Raw genomic sequence first — 27,856 nt, 5'->3', positions numbered from 1 at the left:
AATGGACTCGAAAATATTACCAACCACCGAGGTCAGAGTAACTGGCCTGTAGTTTCCTGTCTTCTGCCTCCCTCCCTGCTTAAACAGGAGTGTTACATAGCCACTTTCCAGTCCTCTGGGACACCCCTGACACCAGGGATTCCTGAAAGATCACCACCAATGCTGCTACAATCTCCTCAGCTATGTCCCTCAGAACTTGAGGGTGAAGTCCATCTAGTCCGGGTGATTTATCCACCTCCAGACTTTTCAGATTCCCCAGCACCTTTTCCTTAGTGATGGCCACTACACTCACTTCTGTCCCAAATCTCTTGAAGTTCTGGTTTGTTGCTGGTGTCTTCCACTGTGAACATTGATGCAAAGTACCTATTCAGTTCCTCCGCCATTTATTTGTTTCCCATTTCTACTTCTCCAGCCTCATTTTCCAGTGTCCAATGATCATTCTCGCCACTCTTGTATCTTTCAGATATCTAAACAATCTCTTGCATTTTTTTATATCACTGCTAACTTACTATCATATCTCATCTTCACCCTCCTTAGCAGAGATAATTTTTCAGGTCCAGTGACCCTTCTTCAGCACACTTTTAAAGTCTTTTGCAAAAGGGAAAATATGAGATCAGTAAAAGAACATTAGTGCACTCCATGTGAAAAGAATTTTGCACATTGTGTGAACATGTTATAAAATCCCTACAGTGTGGAAGCAGGCGATTGAGTCCACACTAACCCTCTGAAGAGCATCCCATCCAGATCCACCTTCCTACCCTAATCCCTGCATTTCCCATAGCCAATCCACCCCTCCTTGGATTCTACGGGCATTTTAGCATGGCCAATCCACCTAAACTGTACAGCTTTGGACTGTGGGAGGAAACTGGAGCACCCAGAGTTAACCCACACGGATCTGGGGAAAACATGCAAACTCCATACAGACAGATGGCTGAGGCAGGAATCTAACCCAGGTCCTTGGTACTGTGAGACAGCAGTGCTAACTCCTGAGCCGCCCAGGACGCACCTACCTCCTCCTATCTTCTATGATAGATAGGCCATGCCTGACAAACTGTATTGACTGTTTTGAAGAGCTGATTCAGGTAGTTGACAGGGGCATGTTGCTTATATGGACTTCCAGAAGGCTTTTGATAAAGTCCCGCACAAAATACAATTAGCTAAAAGTAGAAGCCTATGGAATTGAGGGCAAATTACTGACAAGGCTGGGAAATTGGTTGAGCGGCAGGTAATAGAAAGTAGACATAATGGGTAGGCACTCAAATTGTCAGGGTGTATCTTGTGGGGCCCCACAAGGATCTACATTAGGGCCTCAATTATTCCCATTATTTATTATTGACTTGGATAATGGCATAGAAAATCAAATATAGGGACCAATATCCTGGCAGAGAGATTTGCTGGAGCTACTCAGGAGGGTTTAAATTAGTCTGGGAGGAGGTGATACCCAAACAGTAGTGAGACAAGAGAGAAGGTTGGGGCTAGTATAGAAGTTAAAGAAAGCAAGTTAAATAGACAAGGCAGGCAAGAGCACGGCAGGGAACAGGGCATGACTAATGAATTAAACTGCATTTATTTCAATGCTCGAGGCCTGACAGGTAGGACAAAAGAACTCAGGGCATGGATGGTATATGGGACTGGGATATCATAGCTATTACAGAAACTCGGCTGAAGGAGGGAAAGGACTGACAGCTCGATGTTCTGGGGTATAGGTACTATAGGAAGGATAGAAGGGGAGGAAACAGAGAAGGGGGAGTGGCATTTTTGATAAGGTAAAACATCATGGCAGTAATTAGAGAGGATCTTCCTGAAGGATCATTCAGTGAGGCTATGTGGGTGGAACTGAGAGATAGGAAGGGAGTGATTACTTTAATAGGACCCTGATAGTGAGCGGAGATTGAGGAGCAAATATGCAAGGAGACTGCAGATAGCTGCAAGAATAAAAAGGTTATAATAGTCAAGAATTTTAACTTACCTAACATCGACTGGGACTACCATAACCTTAAGGGCTTAGATGGAGAGAAATTTGTTAATTTCCCATGCAATATGTAGATGGCTGTACTGGAGGAATGGCAAAACCTGAAATCCTCTTGGGAAATAAAGCAGGGCAAGTGATGAAGGTGTTGGTTGGGGAGCACTTTGGTACCATTTACCATAAATCCATCTGTTTTAAAATAGCTGTGGCAAGGGATAGGTCTGGTCCACAAGTTAAAGTTCTAAATTAGGGTAAGATCAATTTTGATGGTATTGGACAAGAACTTTCAAAAGTTGATTGGGGGAGGCTGTTTGTAGGCAAAGGGACATGTGGTAAGTAGGAGGCTTTCAAAAGTGAGTTAGAGTGTTCAGCACCCGTGTTAGAGTGAAGGGCAAGGCTGGCAGGAGTAGGGAACCTTGGATAGCTCAAGTTACTCTGGACAAGAAAAAGAAGGATGCATATGGCATGTATTGGCAGCTGGGATCAAGTGAATTCCTTGAGGAGCTTAGGGGATGTCAGAATATACTTAAGAGAGAAATCAGGAGGGCTAAAAGCGAACACAAGAAGGCTTTGGCAGATAAGGTAAAGGAGAATCTAAAGAGATTCTACAAGTAAGTGAAGAACAAAGGAGTAACTAGGAAGAGAATGGGGCCTGTTAAAGATCAATAACGTCATCTATGGCATAGCCACAAGGTGGGTGAACTCCTAAGTGAATATTTCTCGTCAGTATTTGCAGTCAAGAAAGGCATGGATGCTAGGGAACTTGGGGAAATAAATTGTGGTGTCTTGAAGAGTGTCCATATTACAGAAGAGGAGATGCTATAAGTCTTAAAACACATTAAGGTAGAAAAATCCCAGGATCTGATTAAGTCAGATGACAATCAGGATCTTTTTCCCAGAGTTGAAATGTCTAAAACTAGAGGACATGATTTAAAGTGAGAGGGGGAAAGTTCAAAGGAGATATGAGGGGCAAGTTTTTTACACAGGGAGTGGTAGGTGCCTGGAACGCACTGTCAGGGCTGGTGCTGGAGGCAGATACAATAGGTGCATTTAAGGGACTTTTAGATAAGCACATGAATATGCTAGGAATGGAGGGATATGTACCAACGGCAGACAGAAGGGATTAGTTTAATTTGGTGTTTGCCCATTCCTGTGTTGTACAGTTCTATGCTCTATGTTCTAAGTGTATCCCAGGAATTTGTGGGAGGCTAGGGAGGATATAGTGAGGCACCTGAGGGAGATATCTGTATTATTGACAGCGAAGGACGAAGTGTCTGAAGATTGGAGGGTGGTTAATGTTGTACCATTATTTAAGAAAGGCAGGGAAATGCCCAGGAACTACAAACTGGTAAGTCTAGCATCTGTAGTGGGTAAGTTGTTAGAGGGCATTCTGACAGACAGGGTCTACTGGCATTTGCAGAAGCAAGGACTCATTTGAGATAGTTTGCATGGCTTTGTGTGTGGGAAATAGTGTCTCATGAATTTGATTGAGTTTTTTGAAGCAGTAACCAAGAAAGTAGTTGAGGGCAATGCAGTAGATGTTGTCTACGTGGAATTTAGCGAGGTCTTTGACAAGGTACCACTTGGTGGATTGTTGATTAAGGTTACATCTCATGGGATCCAGGGAGAGCTAGCCAGTTAATACAAAATTGGCTTGAAGGTAGATCACGGATGGTGGTGGTAGAGGGTTGTTTTTCAAACTGGAGCCCTGTACCACAGGGGTAGGTAGTGGGTCTACTGTTATTCAACATTTATGTAAATGAGTTGGATGAGAATGTAGAAGGTATGGTTAGTAAATTTGCAGATGACACCATGATTGGTGGTATAGTGGACAGTGAAGAAGGTTATCTGGAAATACAGCAAAACCTTAATCAATTCGGCCAGTGGGCTGAGGAATGGCAGATGAAGTTTAATTTAGATAAATATGAGGTATTGCATTTTGGTGGGTCAAACCATGGCAGGACTCACACAGTTATTGGTAGGGGCGTGGGGAGAACAGAGAGATCTAGGGGTACAGGGTTCACAGCTCCTTGAAAGTGGAGTCACACGTAGACGGGTGGTGAAGAAGGCTTTCAGCATGCTTGCTTTCATTGGTCAGAGCATTGAGTATAGGAGTTGGGACATCTTGTTGCAGCTGTACAAGATGTTTTTAAGGCCACATTTGGAGTACTGCATGCATTTCTGGATGCTCCACAGTAAAAAAGAGTGCAGCAAATATTTGCTAAGATACTACCTGGACTGGAAGATTTGAGTTTTAAGGAGAGGTCATTTGGGACATTTTTTCCCTGGAGTGTAGGAGACTGAGGGTGATGTCATAGAGGTCTATAAAATCATGAGAGGCATAGATGAGATAGATAATGAACTGCTTTTCCCCATGGTAGGGGAGTCTAAAACTAGAGGGCATAGGTTTAAGGTGAAAGGTGAGAGATACAAAAGTGTCCAGAGGGACAATCTTGTTTCATAGAAGGTGGTGCGTATAAGGAATGGGCTGCCAGAGGAAGTGGTAGAATAGGGTACAACTACAACACTTAAAAGATTTTTGGACAGGTACATGGAGAGGAAATGTTTATAGGGATATGGTCCAGCCACAGGCAAATGGGACCAGTTCAATTTAGGAAATCTGGTCGACATGGTCAAGTTGGACTGAAGGCTCAGTTTCCATGCTCTATGACTCTATGACTTACACTTCTCTGCATTGAGCTTTGTCTGCCTCCTACTTGGCACACCAATTTGTGTATATCCTTTCGGAGTTCTGCACTGTTCCCCCTCACAATTTATAATTGTCTCCAGTTCTGTGTCATTTGCAAATTTTGAAGTTGTCCCCTGTCTACCAAGACCCAGGTCACTAATATGTGTCAGGAAAAGCAAAGGTCCCAATCCTGACACTGGGGGAACCCCAGTTTGTCCAGTCCACTACAACCTTCCTTCCAACTTATCAGCAACTGTCCATCATTTCATTCATCACTTCCTGTCACTCAGCCAATTCCATATTGTTGTTGCTACTGTCCTTTTTTGTCCATGAGGCATCATTTTTATCACCACCCTGTTGTGATATGTTACATTATTTGAAAGATAATGTACATCACATCAACAGCATTGACCTGATCAACCCTTACTGCCATTTTCTGCCTTTCCCTTTTCAGGGAATATATCAGGTCTGAACTGCCTCCTCTTTGAAGGGAGCCTATTGTTCCACTACTGCTGTTTTCTAGGCAACCTTAGCCTTGAATTTCCTTGACACTGATTCATTCTTACCACAGTGAAGGTAGCTTCATCAAGCATTATTCTAACTCTGCACTGTTCTTAGTTCTTTTCTGTAGTTGATCTAAATCTTATTTTTTAAAATTCTTTCATGAGATTAGGGCATCACTGGCTAATTGCCAGAGGGCAGTTAAAAGTCAACCACACAGAACAGCAGGTTTTCTTCTCTAAAGGACATTAGTGAAGCAGATCAGCTTTTCCTGCCAATTGCAATGCTTTTGCAGTTATCATTATTCATTTATTTCCAGATTATTACTGAGTTAAATTCCTCTATCTGCCATGGTGGGAATTTGAACACACATCATTACCCAGGCCTCTGGGTTGATAGTCTTGTGAGAATACCACTAGGCCATCACCTAGCCTTGTGTGGCACATCCTCCTACTAACATTTGGCCTACTTAGTCTACCTCTTACAAGCCCCGGGTGTGTCAACGTTTCCTTTCTTGTTGTACTCGACACAAAGTGCTGTCAAAAATTCTCCTGAACATACTCTGGGAACTCTCTCCCCTCTCTGCCCTTTAATGTCGCTACTGTCCTGGTCTAAATTCAGATTAATAAAGCCCCCAATAGAACCACCCTGTAATTTTTGCATGCAAACTGTTTCTCTTTGACCTGCCCAGCGCTTGCTGGCCTATAGTCTACACCAGTCAATGAAATTGCATGTCTTTGGTTCCTTAACCTGTACCAAATCCACTCTGTCCTTGACCCCACTGGCACATGGGGAGGCATTGGCCTAGTGGTATTATTGCTGGACTGTTAATCCAGAGACCCAGGTAATGTTCTGGGGACCCGGGTTTGAATCCCACCATGGCAGATGGTGGAATTTGAATTCAATAAAATATTTGGAAGTAAGAATCTAATGATGACCGTGAATCCATTGTCAATTGTCGGAAAAGCCCATCTGGTTCACTAATGTCCTTTAGGGAAGGAAACTACCATGCTTACCTGGTCTAGCCTACATGTGACTCCAAACCCACAACAATGTGGGTGACTCTTAACTGCCCTCTGGGCAATTAGGGATGGGCAATAAATGCTGGCCTAGCCAGCAACACGCTCATCCTGTAAACAAATAAAGAAAAAAAAACTTCTTTCTCCACCTCTGCAATATTCTCTTAATCAATATTACCACCTTTTTTCTCCTTTTTCCTATCTTTTCTGATCATCTTGCATCAAGCATTATTTAACATCTCACACTGCACTTCTGTGAGCATGGTCCCTTGTCACAGCCACAAGATTATTTTTCCACATAGCAATCTGTACCTGTAACTCACTAATCTTATTTACCATACGCCATGCATTCACGTACATGCACAGTACTCTGATTTAAACTTTATTACTTTCTTCCTCCTTCCTTACTCTGACTGACCTGTTAAGTTACTGCTCCTTATTCCAGTGGCATCTATCCCCTCCCAATGTTGTGTGCACATTCCCATTCCTCTCTTATATTCTCTCCTGGTTGCCACATTCCTGCCAAGTTAGTTTAAGCCATGCCCAGTAACACTGGCAAAACACTCCACAGGAACTCAGTGCCATCTGCATTTAGTACAACCTTTCTGGCCTGTAAGGTCCCATCATTACCAGAGAAGCTGGCGTCTGTCTCCTGTACCATCTACCAAGTCACCATACATTCGTCTGCTTTAATGTCCTGTTCCTGTGTGACACTCCGACAATATGGCGATTATGATTTTGGTGTCCTGCTTCCTAATTTCCTACCTAGTTTCCTAGGAACATAGAACAAAGGAAAATAAGAACAGGAGTAGGCCATTCAGCCTGTCAAACTGCTCCGTCATTTAATATGATCATGGCTAATCAAACACTTCAATGCCTTTTAGCCAGACTATCCCCATAACCCTTCATATTGATAATCAGAAATTTATCGACCTCTAAGAATCACAAACCTCTGAGTAAGATTATTTCTCCTAATGTTAGACTTCAGTGGCATCTCTCTTATTTTCAAACAGTACCCCCTGGCTGTAGACTCCCCAACTAGGGGAAACATCTTACTTGAATCTACCCAGTTTATCCCTTCAAAGTATTTTATAATTTTCAATGAGATCACTTCTCACTCTTAAAAACTCTAGAGTATACAGGCCTAGCTTACCCAATCTGTCTTCAGAGGAAAGTCCCATCATCCTGGTGAACAAGTCTTTCTGCACACTCTCTTTGGCAATAATATCTTTCCTGAGATAAGGAGACCAAAACTGTAAACAGTATTCCAGTTACAGTCTAACCAAGTTTGTATACGATTAAAGCAAGACTTCACTACTGAACTCAAATCCTCTTCTAATAGCTGCTTCTCCTGTATTTCAGCCTTTAGTGACTTAATGACTAGGTTACCCAGGTCTCATTGGACAGTGGAACAGAAGAAGGCCATTCAGCATCTCATAGAGACAGAATCTCATAGGTATACAGGTGCACCAGGCAGCGAAGAAAGTGAATGGTATGTTGTTCTTCATAGCAAGAGGATTTGAGTCCAGGTGCACGGCCAGGTGCACGGATGCCTTGCTGCAAATGTACAGGGCCTTGGTGAGACCACCCATGGAGCATTGTGTGCAGTTTTGGTTCCTTTACCTGAGGAAGGATGTTCTGGCTATGGAAGGAGTGCAGTGAAGTTTTCCCAGACTGATGCCTGGGATGACAGGACTGAGGTATGAAGAGAGACTGGATTGATTAGGGCTTTATTCACTAGCATTAAAAGAACGAGGAGGGGATCTCACAGAAACCTTTAAAGTTTTAACAGACTTTGACAGGGTAGAGGCATGTTCCTAATAATTGGAGAGTCCAGAACCAGGGATTATCATTTAAAGATTACAGGGTAGACATTTTAGGACCATGCTGAGCCTGTGGAATTCTCTGCCACAGGAAACTATTGAGGACAAACATTGAAGACTTACAAGAAAAAGACATGGTTCTTAAAACTAAAGGGATCAAAGCATGTTGAAAGACATTGGGATCCATGATCATGCTGAATGATGGAACTGGCTTGAAGGCCCAAATAGCCTTCACCTGCTCCTAAATTCTATGTTTCTATGTAACACTCCTGTGATTCTCTAATTCCTCCAATACAGAGGACAAAACGAAACACAATATACCAGGTAAGGACTCATCAAGGCTCTATATAACTGCAGCAAGACCTCTTTACTCTTGGACTGAAATCTCCTTGTGATGGAGGCCAGCATATCATTAACCTTCCTTACTGCTTGCTGCCCCTGCATGCTAGCTTTTATTGGCTCATGGATAAGGTCACCAGGTCCCTTTGGACATCAGCACCTCAACCTCTTCCCATTTAACGAAGATTCCGCCTTCCATTTTGTTAAGCAATTTGAATAACAGTACACATATTCACAGTGTGTTCATCTGCCATGTTCTTACTCAACCATTTTAAGTTTGCTTGCACCTTCCTCACAACTCACAAGTACCCCACAAATGAAAGCCTGCCCTCCTGAGAATGATCCATTTATTCAAACTCTGTTAACCATTCCTCAATATGTGCCAGTATATTACACCCAGTCCCATGGGCTCTAAATTTGTTTCTTAACTTTGTCTGTAGGGCCTTATTGAAAACTTTGTGAAAATCCAAGTACATCACATCAATTGCTTCACCTTTATCTAAACTACAACTATAGCCCTCAAAAAAAAAGCTCCAGCAGGTTTGTCAAACATGTTTTGCCTTTCAGAAATCCATGAGTACATCAATAAAGGTGCTGTCATGATGGCATCAGCCTCACAATGTGCAGGGATTCACGTTCTGAAACCCAGACCTCCAGAAGCTGTAACTAGCAATGTATCCTGGACACAGGGAAAGACCTGGAGTTCCATCCGAATACAAGATGTACGCTCTTGAGGTTGGAGTAGCCCTTCCAATTCTTTGTTTATTAGTTAAACTTTCTACTAGTGACAAACCTTCCTACTATGAGTAAACCTTCCTAATACTGGTAAATCTCACTTATACTGAGAACACCTTCATGTCAGTTATAAGCCCAACTTAAAATAAAAGGTTACAAATAATACTCAACAGTTGTTCATTTGTTACTCATTATCACAGTTTCCTATTTTATTGATCTGATCTGCAAGTTGCTTCAGTAAATAGGAAATACCCACCAGCCAATCGTCAGCTTTAATTGAATGTCACAGCACCATTTTCTTACCAAATTCCTGTTCTGAATTCAGACTCAAAAATCTTCTCATTCCTGTCTCCCTGAAGTCTCCCAGCTTTTTATGGCAATTCCCTCTACCTAAAGATTGGCAAACAGGTCAATGTCAAGTCTTTTATCCTGCCAATGTACACTGGTGTCAGACAGTAAGAAATGGAGATATTCCTGGTCAGCTGTGCAATGCAAAGAAATTGTGAGCCTCAGTTATCATAATTCATAGCACCATGGGGAAGTCTTCATTGCCATCACAGAACTCTTCGCTAACAGAAAGCAAAGATTGGGGATAAATGGGTGTTTTTCTGGTTGGCGCGATCAGTGGCTAGTGGAGTGCCTCAGGGATCAGTATTGGGATCACAATTATTTGCAATTTACATAGACAATTTGGAGTTGGGGACCATTTGTTGTGTGTCAAAGTTGGCAGATGACACTAAGATGAGTGGTAAAGCAAAGTGTGCAGAGGACAGTGAAAGTCTGCTGAGGGATGTAGTTAGGTTAAGTGAGTGAGCAAGGGTCTAGCAGATGGAGTAGAATATTGGTAATTGTGAGGTATTCCATTTTGGTAAGAATAACAGCAAAATGAACTATTATTTAAATAGTGAAAAATTGAAGCATTCTGCTGTGCAGAGGAACTGGGGTATCCTTCTGCATGATTCACAAAATTTTGGTTTGCAGGTGCAGCAAGTAATTAAGAAGGCAAATGGAATATTGTCCTTTATTGTTAGAGGGATGGAGTTTAAAAACAGGGAGGTTATGCTGCAGCTGTATAGGGTGCGGGTAAGGACACACCTGGAGTACTGTGTGCAGTTGTGGTGTCCTTGAGAAAGGATGTACTGGCACTGGAGGGAGTGCAGAGGAGGTTCACTAGGTTGATTCTGGAATTGAGAAGATTGGCTTATGAGGAGAGATTGAGTAGACTGGGACTGTACTCATTGGAATCTAGAAGAATGAGGTAGAATCTAATAGACACATATAAAATTATGAAAGGAATAGATAAGATAGAAGCAAGGAGGTTGTTTCCACTGGCAGGTGAAACTAGAACTAATGGAGCATAGACTTGAATAAGGGGGAGCAGATTTAGGACTGAGTTGAGGAGGAACTTCTTCACCCAAAGGAATGTGAATCTATGGAATTCCCTGCCCAGCGAAGCAGTTGAAGCTACCTCGTTGAATGTTTTTAAAGCAAAGACAGAAAGATTTTTGAGCAATTAAGGAATTAAGGGTTATGGCGAGCGGGTGGGTAAGTGGAGCTGAATCCATGAAAAGAACAACCATGATCTTATTGACTGGCGGAGCAGGCTCGAGGGGCCAGATGGCCTACTCCAGATCCTATTTATTTGTGTTCTTATGTTCTGATTACAACATGCTTTAGCAATTTGGATCTGGGAAACAAACGTGAATAATTGAAACCTCCCCAGCTTATGCTTGAACTTCTGAAGTATTTATGAAATGTCTTGAGACAAACTGGAAACTCCCTGACAGAAACTAAATAGCCATTGTAATCCTAGAAGTAAATAGCCTTTACCACGAGACGATGATGTACAAGCAGGACATGGCCATTCAGCCCATCAAGTTTGCTCTGCCATTCAATGCGATCATGGCTAATAGGATCATCCTGAACTTTCCCCATAACTCTCAATTCCCTTCCTGATTAAACATCTCTCTGTCTCAGCCTTGAATATCCTGAATGACCTAGCATTGACAGCCTTCTGCGGTAAAGAATTCCATAGAATCACTCCCCAAACAGTGAAGAAATTCCTCCTCATCTCTGCCTTCAATGGGTGGCCCCTTATTCTGAGATGATACACCTCTGGTCCTAGACCCTCCCACAAGGACAAAAAGCCTCTCCACATCTCCCCTACAAGACGCCTAAGAATCTTGTATGTTTCAATAAGATCACCTTTCATTCTTCTTAAAAACTGAAAGAATGGTTTCCAGCAACCCTGCAGATGCTGTAAATCAGAAATAAAAACAGAAATTGTTGTAAAAGCTCAGCAGGTCTGGCAGCATCTGTGAAGAGAAATCAGAGTTAACGTTCCGGGTTCAGTGACGGTTCCTCAAAACTGTTAACACTGATTTCTCCTCACAGATGCTACCAGACCTGCTGAGTTTTTCCAGCAATTTCTGTTTTTGTTTCTTAATTCCAATGAGTGCAAGCCCAATCTACTCAATCTCTCCTCATACAATGGTTCCTCCATCCCCAGGATCAGTCTCGTGAACCTTTTCTGTAGTACTTCCAATGCCAGTTTATCTTTCCTTAGATAGAGGACCCAAAACTGTTCACAGTATCCCAACTGTAGTCTGACTCGTGTCTTGTCTAGTTTAAAAAAAACCCTATATTTAAATTCCATAGCACCATCCCAGCAACACATTAGAAATCTTTGAACTGTAATTACCAAGGTGTGTTTAAATTGCACTTTCTTCAGTGTTAACAAACATTTCCATTTCTCTACATTCGAAATTCTGTTTCAAAAACAAAAATAATCACAGTGATTATACTGTGTATCTGTACATGTTCATCCACTTTTTATATGTACGTGTGTGTGCGTATGTATGTGTGTGTTTCTGTACATGAGTGCATGTGTATGTGTCAATGTGCCTGTTTGTGTGTTTGTGTACATGTTTGTGTCTGTGTATGTGTTTGTGGCAGCATGCGTATCAGTAAGTTGTGTGTCTGTGTGTCAGTCTGTGTTTATATGTCTCTGTGTGTATGTGTGTGTCAGCATGTGTATCAGTAAGTGTGTACATATGTCTGTGTGTGTGTGTGTGTGTGTGTGTGTGTGTGAGTGTGAGTGTGGAGTTATTGGGAATTAATCCTGGCATCCTCAGCCAATCCCACTTACATTATGATCCCAGCCAGCCGAGTGTCTCCATTTATCAGTAATATATTCTGCTTTTGTTCTTGTTGCTACAGGTATCGCTGTCATATGCCCCCCGCAATCTCTCGCAGTCAACATTAACATTGACAGAGGATGCTAATTGAACTAACCAGGGTGAGGAACCAGGAGTTAAACCAACAAGGCAGTTACCGTCTGTCCCCAAGTCTCACGATCATGCAAACTGCTGATTATGGTATAATTGTATTGCTGAGAATGTAGCACCACATCAGGAGGCTCACTGCCCTGTATTAGCTGCCAGAGGAATTCATAGGGTGGATGAACTGCTAAAATGAGGATTGTCAGGCAGTTCCTGTTAGACTGTGGCAGTCACACAGTGGCTGTGAGGTGGAAAGATGAAGAGGAGGTGAATAATCCTGCGAAACCGGGGAGTTTCTCCCGTTATAGTGATGACACAGGTGTCAGTATGATTAGAGGAAGCTTGTTGTTCCAGTGTTAACTATAAAACCATGTATTTATCTGTATTAAAACCATCTGCCAGCAGTGTCCCCATCTACAAGTGCTTGAATCCATTTTGGATATGCATGTCCGATTCCAACGTTATTGAGCATGGATGTGGGATATTTGAACACCTGGAAATTCTGGATACATGAGCAATCTGTCTCATGACAGACATGCACTGCCAGTAGAAATGTCCAGCTCTTTACAAGGCCCACACTGTATTGTCACCAGGGCTAGAGTCACCTCGCTTCCTTTCGTAATCTCCTGTCTTGTGAACCAGAGATGGAGAGATTCACTTTTCTAGCCACTCAGTTGTACCAAATCACAGCACAGTCTCAGAAACAGAATGAAAGCAGAATGGGCACATGGCATCAGCCTAAGCACCAGAAAAGCCTGCATCAAATACAGCAGTTAACCCTGTACAACCCTGTACAATCTTCCTGAATAATATTTGGGGGTTTATGTTAAAATTGGGAGAGCTATTCCACAGACTAGTCAAGCAACAACCTGACCTAGTCGTATTCACAGAATCACAGCTTTCACACAAAGTCCTAGATACTACTACCAGTCAGGGGGTAAGGTGTTTTGGGAATCCTAAACATTGACTCCAGACCCCATGAAGTCTCGTGGCATCAGGTTAAACATGGGCAAGGAAACCTCCTGCTGATTACCATCCTCCCTCAGCTAATGAATCAGTACTCCTCCATGTTGCACAACACTTGGAGGAAGCAGTGAGGTTGGCAAGGGTGCAAAATATACTCTGGGTGGGGAATTTCAATGTCCACCACAAAGAGAGGCTCAGCAGCAGCACCACAGATCAAGCTGGTTGGATCCTAAAGGACATAGCTGTCAGACTGAGTCTGCGGCAAGTGATTGGGGGAAAACATAGTTGACCTCATCCTCACCAATCTGCTGGCTGCGGATACATCTGTCCATAACAATACCATCCTTGCAGAGACTTCCACAAGAGAACATTGGGTTTAAAGATACAAAACCGAGAATCATCGGGAAATCCCGAGTGTGACAGGACGCTCCACAAGAGTCATACAATGGACAATGTCAAGGGCTTTCCTAAGGTTTTGTGCAGAACATACAAGCATGACAATGTTGCCCAGGAAGCTTGCTGCAACGTTACAGATGACGGACCTCAGCTGAAGAGAACACATAGTCAACTTAACGAATCACATGGACTTTGTCTGAAAATCTTAAATCTTCATTACCATCAAAGTGACATTCCCCAAAAGAAAGTGAGGGGCGTTGTGTAATTCCATCAACTCCAAACTAGGAATAGATTGTATCTTAGAGGCAATTTGATGAGATCCCAACATGAAAGATTCCAGTAAAAGGGTCTTCATCTCATTCTCAGCAGTAGGAGCAGTTGCTGTCAAAAAGATTAGGGACTAAATTTGGTGTGTTTTTGGTTCAGTCTGTGTTTAACCATGAAACAATGAGATGTAACAGCAGAAGTAGACTATTCAGCCCATCAACTCTGCTCTGCTATTCAATGAGATCATGGCTGATCTGACCTTTGTGACCTTCACTTTCCTGCCTTTTCACCGTAACACTTTGGTACCAAACAAAAGCTGGAGAAACTCAGAAAGTCTGGCAGTGTCTGTCGGCAGAGAAGCAGAGTTAATTTTTCAAGTCCAGTATGACTGTTCTGAAGAAGGGTCACTGGATTCAAAACATAAATTCTGTTTCTCTCCCCACAGACGCTGCTAGACCTCCTGAGTTTCTCCAGCAATTTCTGTTTTTGCTTCAGATTTCCAACATCCACAATCTTTACCATCGACTGATTAACCCTGACTGATTGAAATTCTGTCTGTCTCAGCCTTAAATGTACCTAATAACCCAGTATCGATAGCCCTCTGCAATAAAGAATTCCACAGACTCAGTCCCGTCAGAGAGAAGAAGGATCCCAACCCAAAATGTCGACTTTCCTGCTCCTCTGATGCTGCCTTACCTGTTGTATTCTTCCAGCTCCACATGTATTGACTCTGACTCCAGTATCTGCAGTTCTTGCTATCTCAGAAGAAATTCCTCCTCATTTCTCTTTAAATGAGTGACCCCTTATTCTAAGATGGTGCCTAGACTCTCCTACACAGGGGAAACAACATCTCCACAGCTCCCCTGTAAAGACAAGCCTAAGAGAACAGTCTCAACTTCTTCAATCTATCCCCATCACTAAAGTTTCTCATCTTTGGAACCATTCTTGTAAATCGCATCTGCCCTCTCTCCAATGCGAGAAGAAAGCTGAGAGGGAGATCTGATAGAGGTTTTTAAAATCCTGAGCAGAGGCTGGACAGTGTAGAGAAGCAGAAGCTGTTCCACTCAGAAAAGGAACAAGAACGAGAGGGGCGTAGGTTTAAAGTGATGTTCAAACAAAGTGAGGGTGAAGTGAGGGAAGACTTTCTCACCCAGTGGGTAGTGATAGTGTGGAATGTACTGCCTGGAAATGTGGGGGAGGCAGGTTCAATGAAGGCATTCCAGAGAGACATTGGATGGGTATTTGGATAGAAATAGGGGGCACGGTTAGGGGGAACACAAAACCATAAGACTATAAGAAATAGGAGGAGAAATTAGGCCTTTCAGCCCATTGAATCTGCTCCGCCATTCAATCATGGCTGATACATTTTTCAACACCATTCTCCCACTTTCTCCCCTTAACCTTTGATCCCCTTGACAATCAAGAACCTATCTATCTCTGTCTTAAATATACTCAGTGACCTGGCCTCCACTGCTTCCTATGACAATGAATTCCATAGATTCACTACTCTCTGGTTGAAGAAGTTTCTCCTTATCTCCATTCTAAAGGGTCATCCCTTTACTCTAAGGCCATGATCTCAGATCCTAGTCTCTCCTACCAATGGAAATAATATCCACTCTGTCCAGGTCATTCTGCAAGTTTCAATTAGGTCCCACTCATCCTTCTAAACTCCATCAAGTATAGACCCAGAGTCCTCAAACATCTGTCATATATTAAGTCTTTCATTACTGGGATCATTCTTGTGAACCTCCTCTAGACCCGTTCCAGGGCCAGAATATCCTTCCTGATGTATGGGACCCAAAATTGCTCATAATACTCTAAATGTGGTCTGACCAAAGCTTTATAAAGCCTCAGAAGTACATCCCCGTCTTTATATTCTAGTCCTCGCGAAATAAATGCTAACATTGTATTTGCCATCCTAACTGCTGATTCAATCTGCAAGTTTACCTTAAGAGAAACCTGGACTAGGACTTCCAAGTCCCTTTGCACTTCAGATTTCTGAATTTTCTTCCCATTTAGAAAATAGTCCATGCTTCTATTCCTACCAAAGTGCATGACATCACACTTTCCCACGTTGTATTCCATCTGCCATATTTTTGCCCAGTCTCCTAACCTGTCCAAATCTTTCTGCAGTTTCTCTGCCTCCTCAATACCGTCTGTCCCTGCAACTATTTTTGTATCATCTACAAACTTAGCAAGAACACCCTCAGTTCCTTCATCTAGATCATTAATGTATAAAGTGAAAAGTTATGGTCTCAACACTGACCCTTGTGGAACAGCACTAGTCACTGGCTTCCATCCTGAGAAGGAACCTTTAATCCCCATTCTCTGCTTCCTGCCAGACAGCCAATCTTATATCCATGCAAGCACCTTGTCTCTAACACCATGAGCCCTTATCTTACTCAGCAACCTCCTGTATGGCACCTTGTCAAAGGCCTCTTGGAAGTCCAGATACATAACATCCATTGGCTGTCCATGGTCTAACCTGCCAATTACCCTCTCAAAGAATTCTAATGGATTTGTCAGGTATGACCTCCCTTTGATGAAACCATGATGACTTTGCCTATTTTATCATGCATTTCCAAGTATTCAGAAATCTCATCCTTCACAATGCATTCCAAAATCTTACCAATGGCTGAGGTCAGGCTAACCAGCCTGTTATCTCCCATCTTTTGCCTCACTTCCTTCTTAAATGGGTTGAGGGGTGGGAGTGGGGTGTTGCATTAGTGACTTTCCAGTCCTCTCAGAACCTCCCTGGCTCCACTGATTCCTGAAAGATCACTGCTGATGCCTCCACTATCTCTTCAGCTATCTCCTTCAGAACTCTGAGGTGTAGTCCATCTGGTCCACGTTACTTATCCACCTTCAGACCTTTCAGTTTTTCTAGCACCTTCTCCTTGGTGATGGCCACTATACTCATCTCGGCCACCACCCATCCCCCACCCCACTCCCGATTCTCTTGAATTGTTGGGATATTACTTGTGTATTCCACCGTGAAGACTGACACAAAGTACTTGTTCAGTTCCCAATCATGACTTCTCCAGCATCATTTTCCAGCAGCCCAATGTCCACTTTTGCCTCTGTTTTGCCCTTTATATATCTAAATGAACTCTTGCAATCTTCTTTGATATTACTGGCTAGCTTACCCTCATATTTAATCTTCTCCCTCCTTATTTCCTTTTTTAGTTGTCCTCTGTTGGTCTTTGTAGGCTTCCCACTGCTCTTCACCACATTATATGCTTTGTCTTTTGCTTCTTTGCTGTCCCTGACTTCGCTTGTCAGCCATAGTTGCCTCATCCTCCCTTTAGAATGCTTCTTTTTCCGAGGGATGAGTTTTTGCTATGTCACCCAAATTACTCCCAAAAGCTCCTGCCATTGCTGTTCCACCGTCTTTCCTGCTAGGCTCCTCTCCCCAGTCAGTTTAGGCTAGCTCCTCCCTCATGCCTCTATAGTTGCCTTTATTCAACTGTAATACCGTTAATATCTGATTTCACCTTCTCCCTCTCAAATTGCAGAGTAATTTCTATCATATTGTGGTCACTGTCTTCTAAGGGTTCCTTCACCTTAAGCTCCCTTATCAAGTCTGCAACTTTACACATCACTAAATTCAGTATTGCCTGTTCCCTAGTGGGGGCCTAGCAATAAGCTGCTCTAAAAAGCCATCTCATAGACATTCCACAAATTCCTTTTCTCACAATCCACTACCAACCTGATTTTCCTATTCCACCTGCATATTGAAATCCCCTATGATCACTGTAACCTTGTCTTTCTTACATGCCTTTTCTATCTCATGGTGTATCTTGTGCCCCAAATCCCGACTACAATTTGGAGGCCTGTACATAACTCCCATTATGTTTTTTTTTACCTTTGCAGTTCCTCACCTCTGCCTACACAGATTCTACATCATCTGACCCTACTTTGTGTCTTGCAATTGACTTAATTTCATTTCTTACTCATTAGGCAACTCCATCCCCTCTGCCTTCCTGCCTGCCTTTTCGATAGGGTGCATATCCTTGGATATTTAACTCCCAATCCTGATCCCTTTGCAGTCACGTCTCCATGATGGCAACCACACCTTATCTGCCAATTTTAATCTGTGCCACAAGCTCATTTACCTTGTTTCGTATACTGCATGTATTCAGATAAAACACCTTCAGTCCTGTATAGAACATAGAACATAGAACAGTACAGCGCAGTACAGGCCCTTCGGCCCACAATGTTGTGCTGAACTTTTACCCTAAACCCAAGGTCTATCTAACCTCCACTGCTACATTATACTGTCATCCATATGCCTATCTAATAGCTGCTTAAATGCCCCTAATGAGGCCGACTCCACTATCCTCTCCGGCAATGCATTCCACGCCCCTATCACTCTCTGAGTAAAGAACCTACCTCTGACGTCTCCCCGATATCTACCTCCTTTCATTTTAAAACTATGTCCCCTCGTAAAAGCTACCTCCACCCTAGGAAAAAGTCCACTCTATCTATACCTCTGATCATTTTGTACACCTCTATCAAGTCACCTCTCATCCTTCGTCGTTCTAAAGAGAAAAGCCCGAGCTCTCTCAACCTTTCCTCGTAAGACCTTCCCTCCATTCCAGGCAACATCCTGGTAACTCTCCTCTGCACCTTTTCTAACGCTTCCACATCTTTCCTGTAATGAGGCAACCAGACCTGGACACAATACTCCAGATGTGGCCGAACCAGGTTTGTGTATAGCTGGAGGATAACTTCACGGCTCTTGAACTCAATCCCTCTATTAATGAAAGCTAACGCACCATACGCCTTCTTAACAACTCTATCCACCTGGGTGGCAGCTCTCAGAGAACTGTGAACATGAACCCCAAGATCCCTCTGCTCCTCCACACTGCTAAGAATCTTTCCGTTAACCCTGTATTCTGCTTTCAAGTTTGTCCTTCCAAAATGAATCACCTCATACTTTTCAGGGTTAAACTCCAACTGCCACTTCTCAGCCCAGCTCTGCATTCTAACAATGTCCCTTTGTAACCTAGAACAGCCTTCCGCACTGGCCACAACTTGACCCACCTTCGTATCATCCGCGAACTTGCTAATCCACCCTTCCACGCCTTCATCCAAATCATTTACAAAAATCACAAATAGAAGAGGACCCAGAACAGATCCTTGTGGTACACCACTCGTAACTGAGCACCATGTTGAATATTTTCCATTCACTACCACCCTTTGTCTTCTAAGGGTCAGCCAATTCTGAATCCAGAATTTATCATATCTCTTCTCGTTGTCATTTGTTTATCCAGTGTGCTTGAAGTTACGTTCCTAACCCTTACCAAACACCCTAGCCTATTTTGTGTTTGTGCTGGAGACGTTATTAACCTCTCCTGATTTCTCCTTTCTTTTCATTCTTTTCATATTTTTCCATGCATTTGAATCTACCCCCATAGATGCTAACCTACTGCTTTGTTTCCCATTGGCCATTATACTTCTTGGTGTTTTACAGAGAGAGATAGACCGACAGAGAAAAGTTGACAGATAGATGGAAAAAGAGATAGACCCAGACAAAGGCAGAGAGAGATAGACAGATAGAAAGAGATTGAGAGGGACAGACCCAGAAGGGGGAGGCGATAGTCTAGTGGTATTATTGCTGGACTGTCAATCCAGAGACCCAGATAATGTTCTGGGGTCCCAGGTTCGAATGGCAGATGGTGGAATTTGAATTTGAATTTGAATTCAATAACCATCTGGAATTAAGAATCTGATGATGACCATGAATCCATTGTCGATCGTTGGAAAAACCCATCTGGTTCACTAATGTCCTTTAGGGAAGGAAACTTCCATCCTTACCTGGTCTGGCCTACATGTGATTCCAGACCCACAGCACTCTTAACTGCCCTCTGGGCAATTAGGGATAGGCAATAAGTGCCTAGCCAATGACACCCACATCCCGTGAATGAATAAAGAAGAAAAAGGGAGAGACTGAAACAGTGAGAATGACAGAGACACAGACAGAAGTGGACAGGGAGACTGACATGGACGGAGAGAAAGAAAAAGTCAGAGAGAGAGAGAGAGACACCAGTTCTGATGAAGCAGTTCGTGTTCAAATGCAACAAGATCTGGACAATATCAAGGTTTGGGCCGACAAGTGGCAAGTGACAACACAAATGCCAGGCTATGACCATCACCAATAAGAGACAATCTAACCACCCCTTGACATTCAATGGTGTTACCATCACTGAATCCCTCACTGTCAACACTCTGGGGGGTTATCATTGACCAGAAATTCAATTGGACTCACCACATAAACACAGTGGCTACAAGAGCAGGTCAGAAGTTAAGAATACTGCAGAGTGTAACTCACCTCCTGACTCCCCAAAGCCTGTCCACCATCTAGAAGGCACAAGTCAAGAGTGTGATGTAATATTCCCCACTTGCCCTGGATGAGTGCAGCCCCAGCAACACTCAAGAAGCTTGACGCCATCCAAGATAAAGCAACCACTTGATTGGCACTACATCCACAAGCATTCGCTCCCGCCACCACCGACACTTAGTAGCAGCAGTGTATACAAGACGCACTGCAGAAAATCACCAAGTATTGTCAGACAGCACCTTCCAAACCCATTACCACTTCCATCTAGAAGGACATGGGCAGCAGATACGTGAGAAAACAACCACCTCCAAGTTCCCCGCCAAGCCAGTCACCATCCTGACTTGGAAATATATCACAGTTCCTTCACTGAGAAATAGATAGATAGAGATAGAGAGAAAGAGAGAGAGAGAGAGAGAGATGGAGGCAGACTATGAGAGACTGGGACGAAGAGAGTACGTGTGAGAGATAGGGACAAATAGAGACAGCGTGAGAGATTAGCTGCCATTTCTGCCTCCTCCAGCAGGATGGCACCACTAGACACAAATTTCCCTCCCCTTCCTTGTCAGCCTTCTGCAGGGACTCTTCCTGCTGGGACACCTTGGTCCACTCTTCCTTCACTCCCAACGCAGCCCCACACCCCCACAGCACCTTCCCTTACAACCACAGAGACCTGCCCTTTTCCTTCCTCCCTCCTCAGTATCCAAGGGCCCAAACACACCTTACAGGTGAAGCAGTACTTCACTCAATGTAGTCTACTGCATTCATGTGGGAATCAAGGGAATCAGGGGATCAGGGGGAGGTGGGAATGTGGGATTTTGAAAATAAACAGGCACCCAGGACCTCATTGAACGGAGGAGCAGGCTCAAGGGGCTGAATAGCCTCTTCCTGCTCAGAGTGAGGCATGAAGGTTAGATGGAGAGAGGGCCAATCCCTGAGGGAGGAGATAGATGAGGAAACAAGGAGGTATCCAAAGAAGGGCAAGCTGATCCCACACCAACCTTCCAATGGGAATTGAGAAGGTCTTGAAAGGGAAAAGATTTGCAGGTCCAAGGGAAAAAGGAATGGGGTGAGGTACAGGATTAATTCGATGGTGTAAAGAGCCATTAAAGGCACAATGGATATAATGGCATTGACATAACAAATCCAATCCAGTCTTTGTTCCACTTCCATTCAGTGAGTGTCTCAGTTTGTAAAAGTCCTGGGAGTTCACAGCAGTGAAACAGTTACCGACACAGGTATGGGCAGGTCTGAAGATATTTGGTCCTATTGGGAATTAATTGGGATGATGTTGTAAGACTGAATGTGTCCTCAGGCAGAGGGGTTTGTAGAACTATGGAGAAAACAAATGAGGAATTCTTAAGGAAAGGTACATTACTAACAATTTACAGATTGAGGAAGTCTGAACCAAACAACACACTCAGGACAGCCTGGATTAACATTGTGAGGGTGTTTTCCAAATCCCATTCACTGTCTGCACACTGTCAGATATCAGTCATATCTAGGTCACCCCCATTATGTTCTGCCTGGGGTTTGAAAAACTGCATTGTGACAGATCACTTTTGTACAAACAAGACAGCATCTTTATAAAGGGTTCCCAGTGGAAATATGAGTCCAAACATTCCATTAACAAGGCAGGAAGCAACCTCCTCAGAGATATCAGAGATATCTCCCTATCTCCAATTGATGATGGAGGTGTGAAATGAATGTTTTGTATCTGTCTTTATTAAAGATGAGGCTTCAGTCCAGACCATGGGGACAGAGGAGAAAGCTCTGTCACTAGAAAGGCTTGGAATTAATATAAAACTCTTGGATAGTTTGTTAGCTGCTCAGACAGCACCCTCCAAACCCACGGCCACTTCCATCCAGAAGGACAAGGGGCAGCAGATACATGGGAACACCAGCCCCCTGCAAGTTCCCCTCTGAGCCACTCCCCATCCTGACTTGGAAATATATCGCTGTTCCTTTAATGTCACTGGGTCACAATCCTGGAACACCCCCCTAGGGCATTGAGGGTCTTCCTACAGCACATGCACTACAGCAGTTCAAGAAGGCAGCTCACCACCACTTTTTCAAGGGGTAATTAGGGACAGGCAATAAATGATGGACCCAGCCAGGATGTCCACATCCTACAAATGAATAAAAAATAGTCATTGGTGAGCATCCCCACTTCTGACCTTAATGGAGGGAAGGTCATGGATGAAGCAGCTGAAAATGATTGGATCCTGGAGAACTCAGGGAAAAATGTACCATTACACAAACATATACTGCATGTTCACCTTAAGAGAATCTCCGTTTCTGCCCACACCACCAGCTTGTCAATGTCCTTTTGGAGTTTCACACTGTCCCCCTCATGGTTCACAATTCTTCCCAGTTTGGAGTCACCTGCAAACTTTGAAATTGTCTCCTGTACACAAAAATCTAAATTATTAATAAATATCAGGAAAAACAACGGTCCTAATATTGAGTCCTGGGAATCCAGGGAAAACTCGGCTGCAGTTTAGAATCACACCAGGCACTGGCTGAGCCTAATTCAATCCCACTGCTGCCAGATACCATTTCTGGAAGGACAGGAGTAAGCCTCAAGTCCTCACAATTTCCCAGGTTGTATTCCATCTGCCACTTCTTTCTCATGCTCCCAGTATGGCCAAGTCCTTCTGCAGCTTCCTGTTTCCTCAGCACTACCTGCCCCTCCACCTGTCAGCTGTAAACTTAGCAAAAATATCCTCAGTTGCCTCGTCCAGATCGTTAATGTATAACATGAAGAGTTGTAGTCCCAACAGGGATTCTTGCGGATCTCCCCTAGTCACCGGCTGTCATCCTGAAAAAGACCCCTTTATCCTGAGTCTCTGCCTTCTGCCAGTTAGTCAATTCTCTATCCATGCCAATGCTTTACCCCTAACACCAGGGGCTCTAGACTTATTTAGCTGCCTCCTGTGCGGCACCTTGACAAAGGCATTCTGGAAATCCAAATAAACCACACACCCCGGCTCTCCTTTGTCTAACTTGCTTATTACCTCTTCAAAGAAATCGAACAAATTTTGTTAGGTGTGACCTCCCCTTTCCGAAGCAGTGCTGACTTATCCCTGTTTTATAATGCACTCCACAATCTCATCCTTAGTAATTGACACTAAAGCTTACCAATGACTGAGGTGAAGCTATAGCTTCTTCTCTTCTGTGTTACAAAGTGGGGGGAGGTTGAACCTCTCTGATAATTAATCCAAAATACAAACCCCAATCTGTTATGATGGGAGTACAGGTTCCCTTCATATAATTACCCCGAAAACACCCAGAGAATTTCGCCTTTCTCCTCGTAATCTGTTAAAAGAGTGGTTAAAAGAAAGAAAATCCCTGATTCACTTGATAAATAAGAAGTAACAAATTACTTATTTAATCCAAACAATGAACAAATTAACAGAATTACCTATAAACTGAACAATTCCTCCCTCCCCTCCCTCCAGCCCCACCACCCCCCCACCCAAGTACTAACTATTCCTTAACTGAACTAAATTCTACTGGACTGCTGTTCAAATAAACACAGATTCCATTTATATAAACCCAACTAATAAAACAACAATAAATTAAAACTTAATCTTTCCAACATTGCACAGAATATGTCTTCTGGAACACTGCTTTCTGTTGATCTCATGCCACAAGCGCCTTTCTTCTGCTGATTCTGTTGAGAGGGATGTTTTCTCTGTAATTTCTTCTGTGAGGACTCTGAACTAGAAATGCTGTGGCACCATTGATGTTGCTTGATTTTTAGAGAGCTTAATGATTTTGTGTGAAAGCGAGGTTTATTTCTCAGATGGTGGTTCACTCTCACCTCGTTTCTCAAAAATTGTCTCCTTATATACCTTGGATGACACATCAATTTTCTTACAATAGCATTAGGCTGAGGTTGTGAAAACCATCGGAATTAAATTCAATTGGCTTTCAATCGCTAAGTGCTTGGTTTAAATTAATAGGCTGATCCCAGCTCTTTGCCAAAATATCAAAACAAGCCTTAGGTTTCCAATCACACAGCCAATCGATATATGTTTCAATTTCAGAACTGGCTGTACATCTTCAGCTACTTACAGATACATTTTTTCTGTGTAAATCTGTCAGTTTAGAAAAGCACTTTACCTCTTTAAGGGACCACACAGTCTTCACAACTTTGTAACATCTGCCTCCCTCCTTTCTTAAACAGTGGTGTTACGTTAGCCATTTTTCAATCCTCTCGGACCCTGCCTGAAAGATCGCCAACAGGTAGAGCTGAGGGACCCTCAGCTTTGGTTTGAGATTCTTGCTTTTCATGTGGATGAGAGTGGGGCCTGTAGATGAGCAAAATGACCATAGTACTGTGCCAAAGGGAGCCAGTCAAGATGGGGCAGAGAAAAAAGACATGGAGCTGTAATCAGGGATAGTGTAGCTAGGTGAATGGACACTGTCCTCTGTGGCCAGAACATAGAACATAGAACAGTACAGCACAGTACAGGCCCTTCGGCCCATGATGTTGTGCCGAAATTTTACCCCAAACCTAAGGTCTATCTAACCTCCACCCCTACCTTATACTATTGTCCATATGCAATGTAAATGAGGCCGATTCCACCACCCTCTCCGGCAATGCATTCCACGCCCCTACCACTCTCTGAGTAAAGAACCTACCTCTGACGTCTCCCCTGTATCTACCTCCACTCACTTTAAAACTATGCCGCCTTGTAATAGCTATCTCCACCCTAGGGAAATGTCTCTGGCTGTCCACTCTATCTGTACTTCTGATCGTTTTGTACACCTCTATCAAGTCGGGATGGAGAATCTAAATGCTGCATTGCCTGCCTGGTGCCGAGGTTTGGGATATCTGATCTGGGCTGCAGAGGAACTTGGAGTGGGAGGGGAAAGATCCAGTTGTTGCGGTCCATGCTGGTAGCAACGATATAGGGAGAATGAGGAAAGAGGTCCTGCTGAGAGAATGTGAATAGCTAGGGGCTAAATTAAATTCCAGAACCAAAAAGATAATAATCTCTGGATTGCTATCTATGGGTTAATTGGCACAGGGTCGACAAGATTAAAGAGGTAAATGTGTGGCCCAAAGATTGATGTGGGAGAAATGGATTCAAATTCACAGGACATTGGCATCAGTACTGAAGAAGGAGGGAGCTGTTCCAATGGGATGAGCTCCATGTGAATTATGCTGGCTCCAGAATCCTAGCAAATTACATAATGAGGGCTGTAGATAGGGATTAAAACTAAATTGGGGTGGGGGGGGGAGCGTGGGTGAGTGGGAATCAATAACATGGAAAATTTTGGAAAAAGTTAAGGAGGGAGGTCTCAGGATATTAAAGTTAATAGGACAAGTAATAGGACAGAGTGTATGGAAAGGGTGAGGAATATAATTTCGGGCACAGCACATAAGGGAAGAACTATGAGAAGGGACGCAGTCAATGCAGGGCTTAGGGTGTTGTACTTTAATGCACGTAGTGAACCAAACAAGGTAAATGAGCTGATGGTGCAGATTGAAATTGGCAGGTACGATTTTGTGGGTATCACAGAAAGGTGGCTGCAAGGCGATCAGGTGTGAGAAGTAAATATCTAAGGATACACATCAGATTGAAGGGGCAGGCAGATGGGCACAGGGACCGGTTTGTCTTCGTAGTAAGAAGTGAAACTAAATTGATAGCAAGAAGGGATACAGATTCAGAAGGTGTAGATTCTCTGTGGGATTGGTTGAATAACCACAAAGGAAAAAAGGCCCTGATGGGTGTTACGTGCAGGCCTCCTCGCAGTAGTTAGTACATAGGGCAGAAAGTAAATCAGGACATAGAAAGAGCATGTAAGAAAGGCATTATTACAATCATCATCGAGGACTTCAATATGCAAGTGGACTGAGAGATTCAGTTTGGTAGCAGATCCTAAGAAAATGAATTTGAACAATGTCTATGAGATGGGTTTTTTGGAGCAGCTTGTGGTTGAGCTCCTTAGGGAACAGGCAATTCTTGATTCGGTGATGTGTAATGAGACAGACTGGTTTAAGAAGTTTAAGGTGAAGGAACCCCTAGGGGGCAGTGACAGTAAAGTGATTGAATTAACCCTACAATTTGAGAGGGAGAAGCTGGAATTACATGTAATGGTATTACAATAGAGTAAAGGTAACTACAAAGACATGTGGGAGGATCTGGTCAGATTAGATTGGACGGGGAGTCTTACAGGGAAGACAGTGGAGCGGCAATGCTGCAGTGATTAGAACCAGGAGGATCACATTGACTGTGAGATCTTGAATATGGTAGTTAACTTGAACCAATCAGAAAACCCTGGCTGACCGATATAACCAGGAGATTTCGCTTCTGGGCCTGGCCGAGTTGGCCATTCATACGTCCTGCCCCTGGAGATGGAGCACACTGTGTACACTGGTGCTCTCGATATTTTTCGGTAGAGATGGGCACTATGGGGTGTGGAGTGCTTTGTTTCCCCCCACAAACTCTACCCTTCCTACCATCCCCCTCACTTTTTCTTTCACATAGGCATTGCCCCTATAGGAGCTCTGCTTGGTGCTTCGGTCACATGGGTGACTTTCCTGGTGATGGTATGTTAATAAAGTTATTTGCACACCTGCTGTTTTTTTACTGTTTCTCACACCAGCACGTGCACAACAAGTGTGCTGGGAAAAATGAGCACTACTGCTGGGTAACAGAAGTGTAGGGGAACAGCAAAACAAAAGTGACAAGGAGACTTCGCATCTCCTCAGTTCAGGGTGACTGGCTCCAAGCTGCCTGACAACAGCCAATGTTCTGTGGGGATAGTTCCTGTTGTACAGTGACTTCAACTCTCACAATTGAGTGCTCGTCTTATGCCCCCCAACACAACTGCTGCTGATACTACAAAAGTTATTACCGCCTGGGCCTTCTCCCTTTGCTGCTGCAGCCTGGACCCTGCCACAGGCCCCACCCAAGGACTGCCACTCCTGCCAGAGACCCCAGGCCCCAGCCCACACCACACCTCCCCCCACCACAACTCCGTGCCTGACCTCCATGCCCCCTGCTTTACCCACCCCCACCCCCGCCAAGGGGTGTGGAGGGAGGGCTTTTGGGTTCTGTGAACGTCGGGGGTGGGCAGGACAACTTCAGAAAGTTTAAAACCCAGAAGAGGTAGTGGCACACCCCATGGGAGGAGGAGAAGCCCACACAGTGTCCTCCCCTGTCCCCTGACCCCGTCCCCCTGGGGAAGAGCCTCCGTTGCCCTCCTGCCCCTCTTGATGTCCCCAGGATTTGCAGCGTGCCCTCCCACTGCCACCATTCCAGCTGGCCCCAGGGAAGGTCCCCGAGCCCCACTGGGGCCGTGGTGTGTACGGTTGGCCTATGATTCCTGTTGGGTCATTGGGTGGTGGGTAGGAAAGAAGGCGTTTTCCTCGCTCCCCAACCCCCTCCCCTCCCAAAACTGTTTTACAGGGGGTCCTGGCCCTGAGGTGGGGGTGGGACGGAGGACTTGTTCCCCAGAGGAGCCGTGGGGTCCCAGTGACAGGAGGGGGGTGCGGGGAGGGGCCAGTGTTAGG

General features: G+C 43.9%; 2 protein-coding genes across 2 annotated transcripts in view; both read left to right on the top strand.

Moving 5' to 3' along the window:
• LOC125487047 (carcinoembryonic antigen-related cell adhesion molecule 1-like) overlaps positions 1–12,631 on the top strand; it is a 191,810-nt gene extending 179,179 nt beyond the window's left edge. The window contains exon 5 of the mRNA XM_048616954.1: positions 12,295–12,631. Coding sequence (XP_048472911.1) covers positions 12,295–12,359 — 65 coding nt within the window. The 3' untranslated portion in view covers positions 12,360–12,631. The remainder of the gene's footprint in view (positions 1–12,294) is intronic.
• LOC125486986 overlaps positions 12,549–27,856 on the top strand; it is a 33,122-nt gene continuing 17,814 nt past the window's right edge. The window contains exon 1 of the mRNA XM_048616697.1: positions 12,549–12,681. Coding sequence (XP_048472654.1) covers positions 12,549–12,681 — 133 coding nt within the window. The remainder of the gene's footprint in view (positions 12,682–27,856) is intronic.

This window comes from Rhincodon typus, chromosome 35 (assembly GCF_021869965.1).
Source record: "Rhincodon typus isolate 14 chromosome 35, sRhiTyp1.1, whole genome shotgun sequence".
Lineage (NCBI taxonomy): Eukaryota > Metazoa > Chordata > Chondrichthyes > Orectolobiformes > Rhincodontidae > Rhincodon > Rhincodon typus.
The sequence above is the reverse complement of the archived record's forward strand: the minus strand, read 5'-3'. Positions and strand labels throughout refer to the sequence as shown.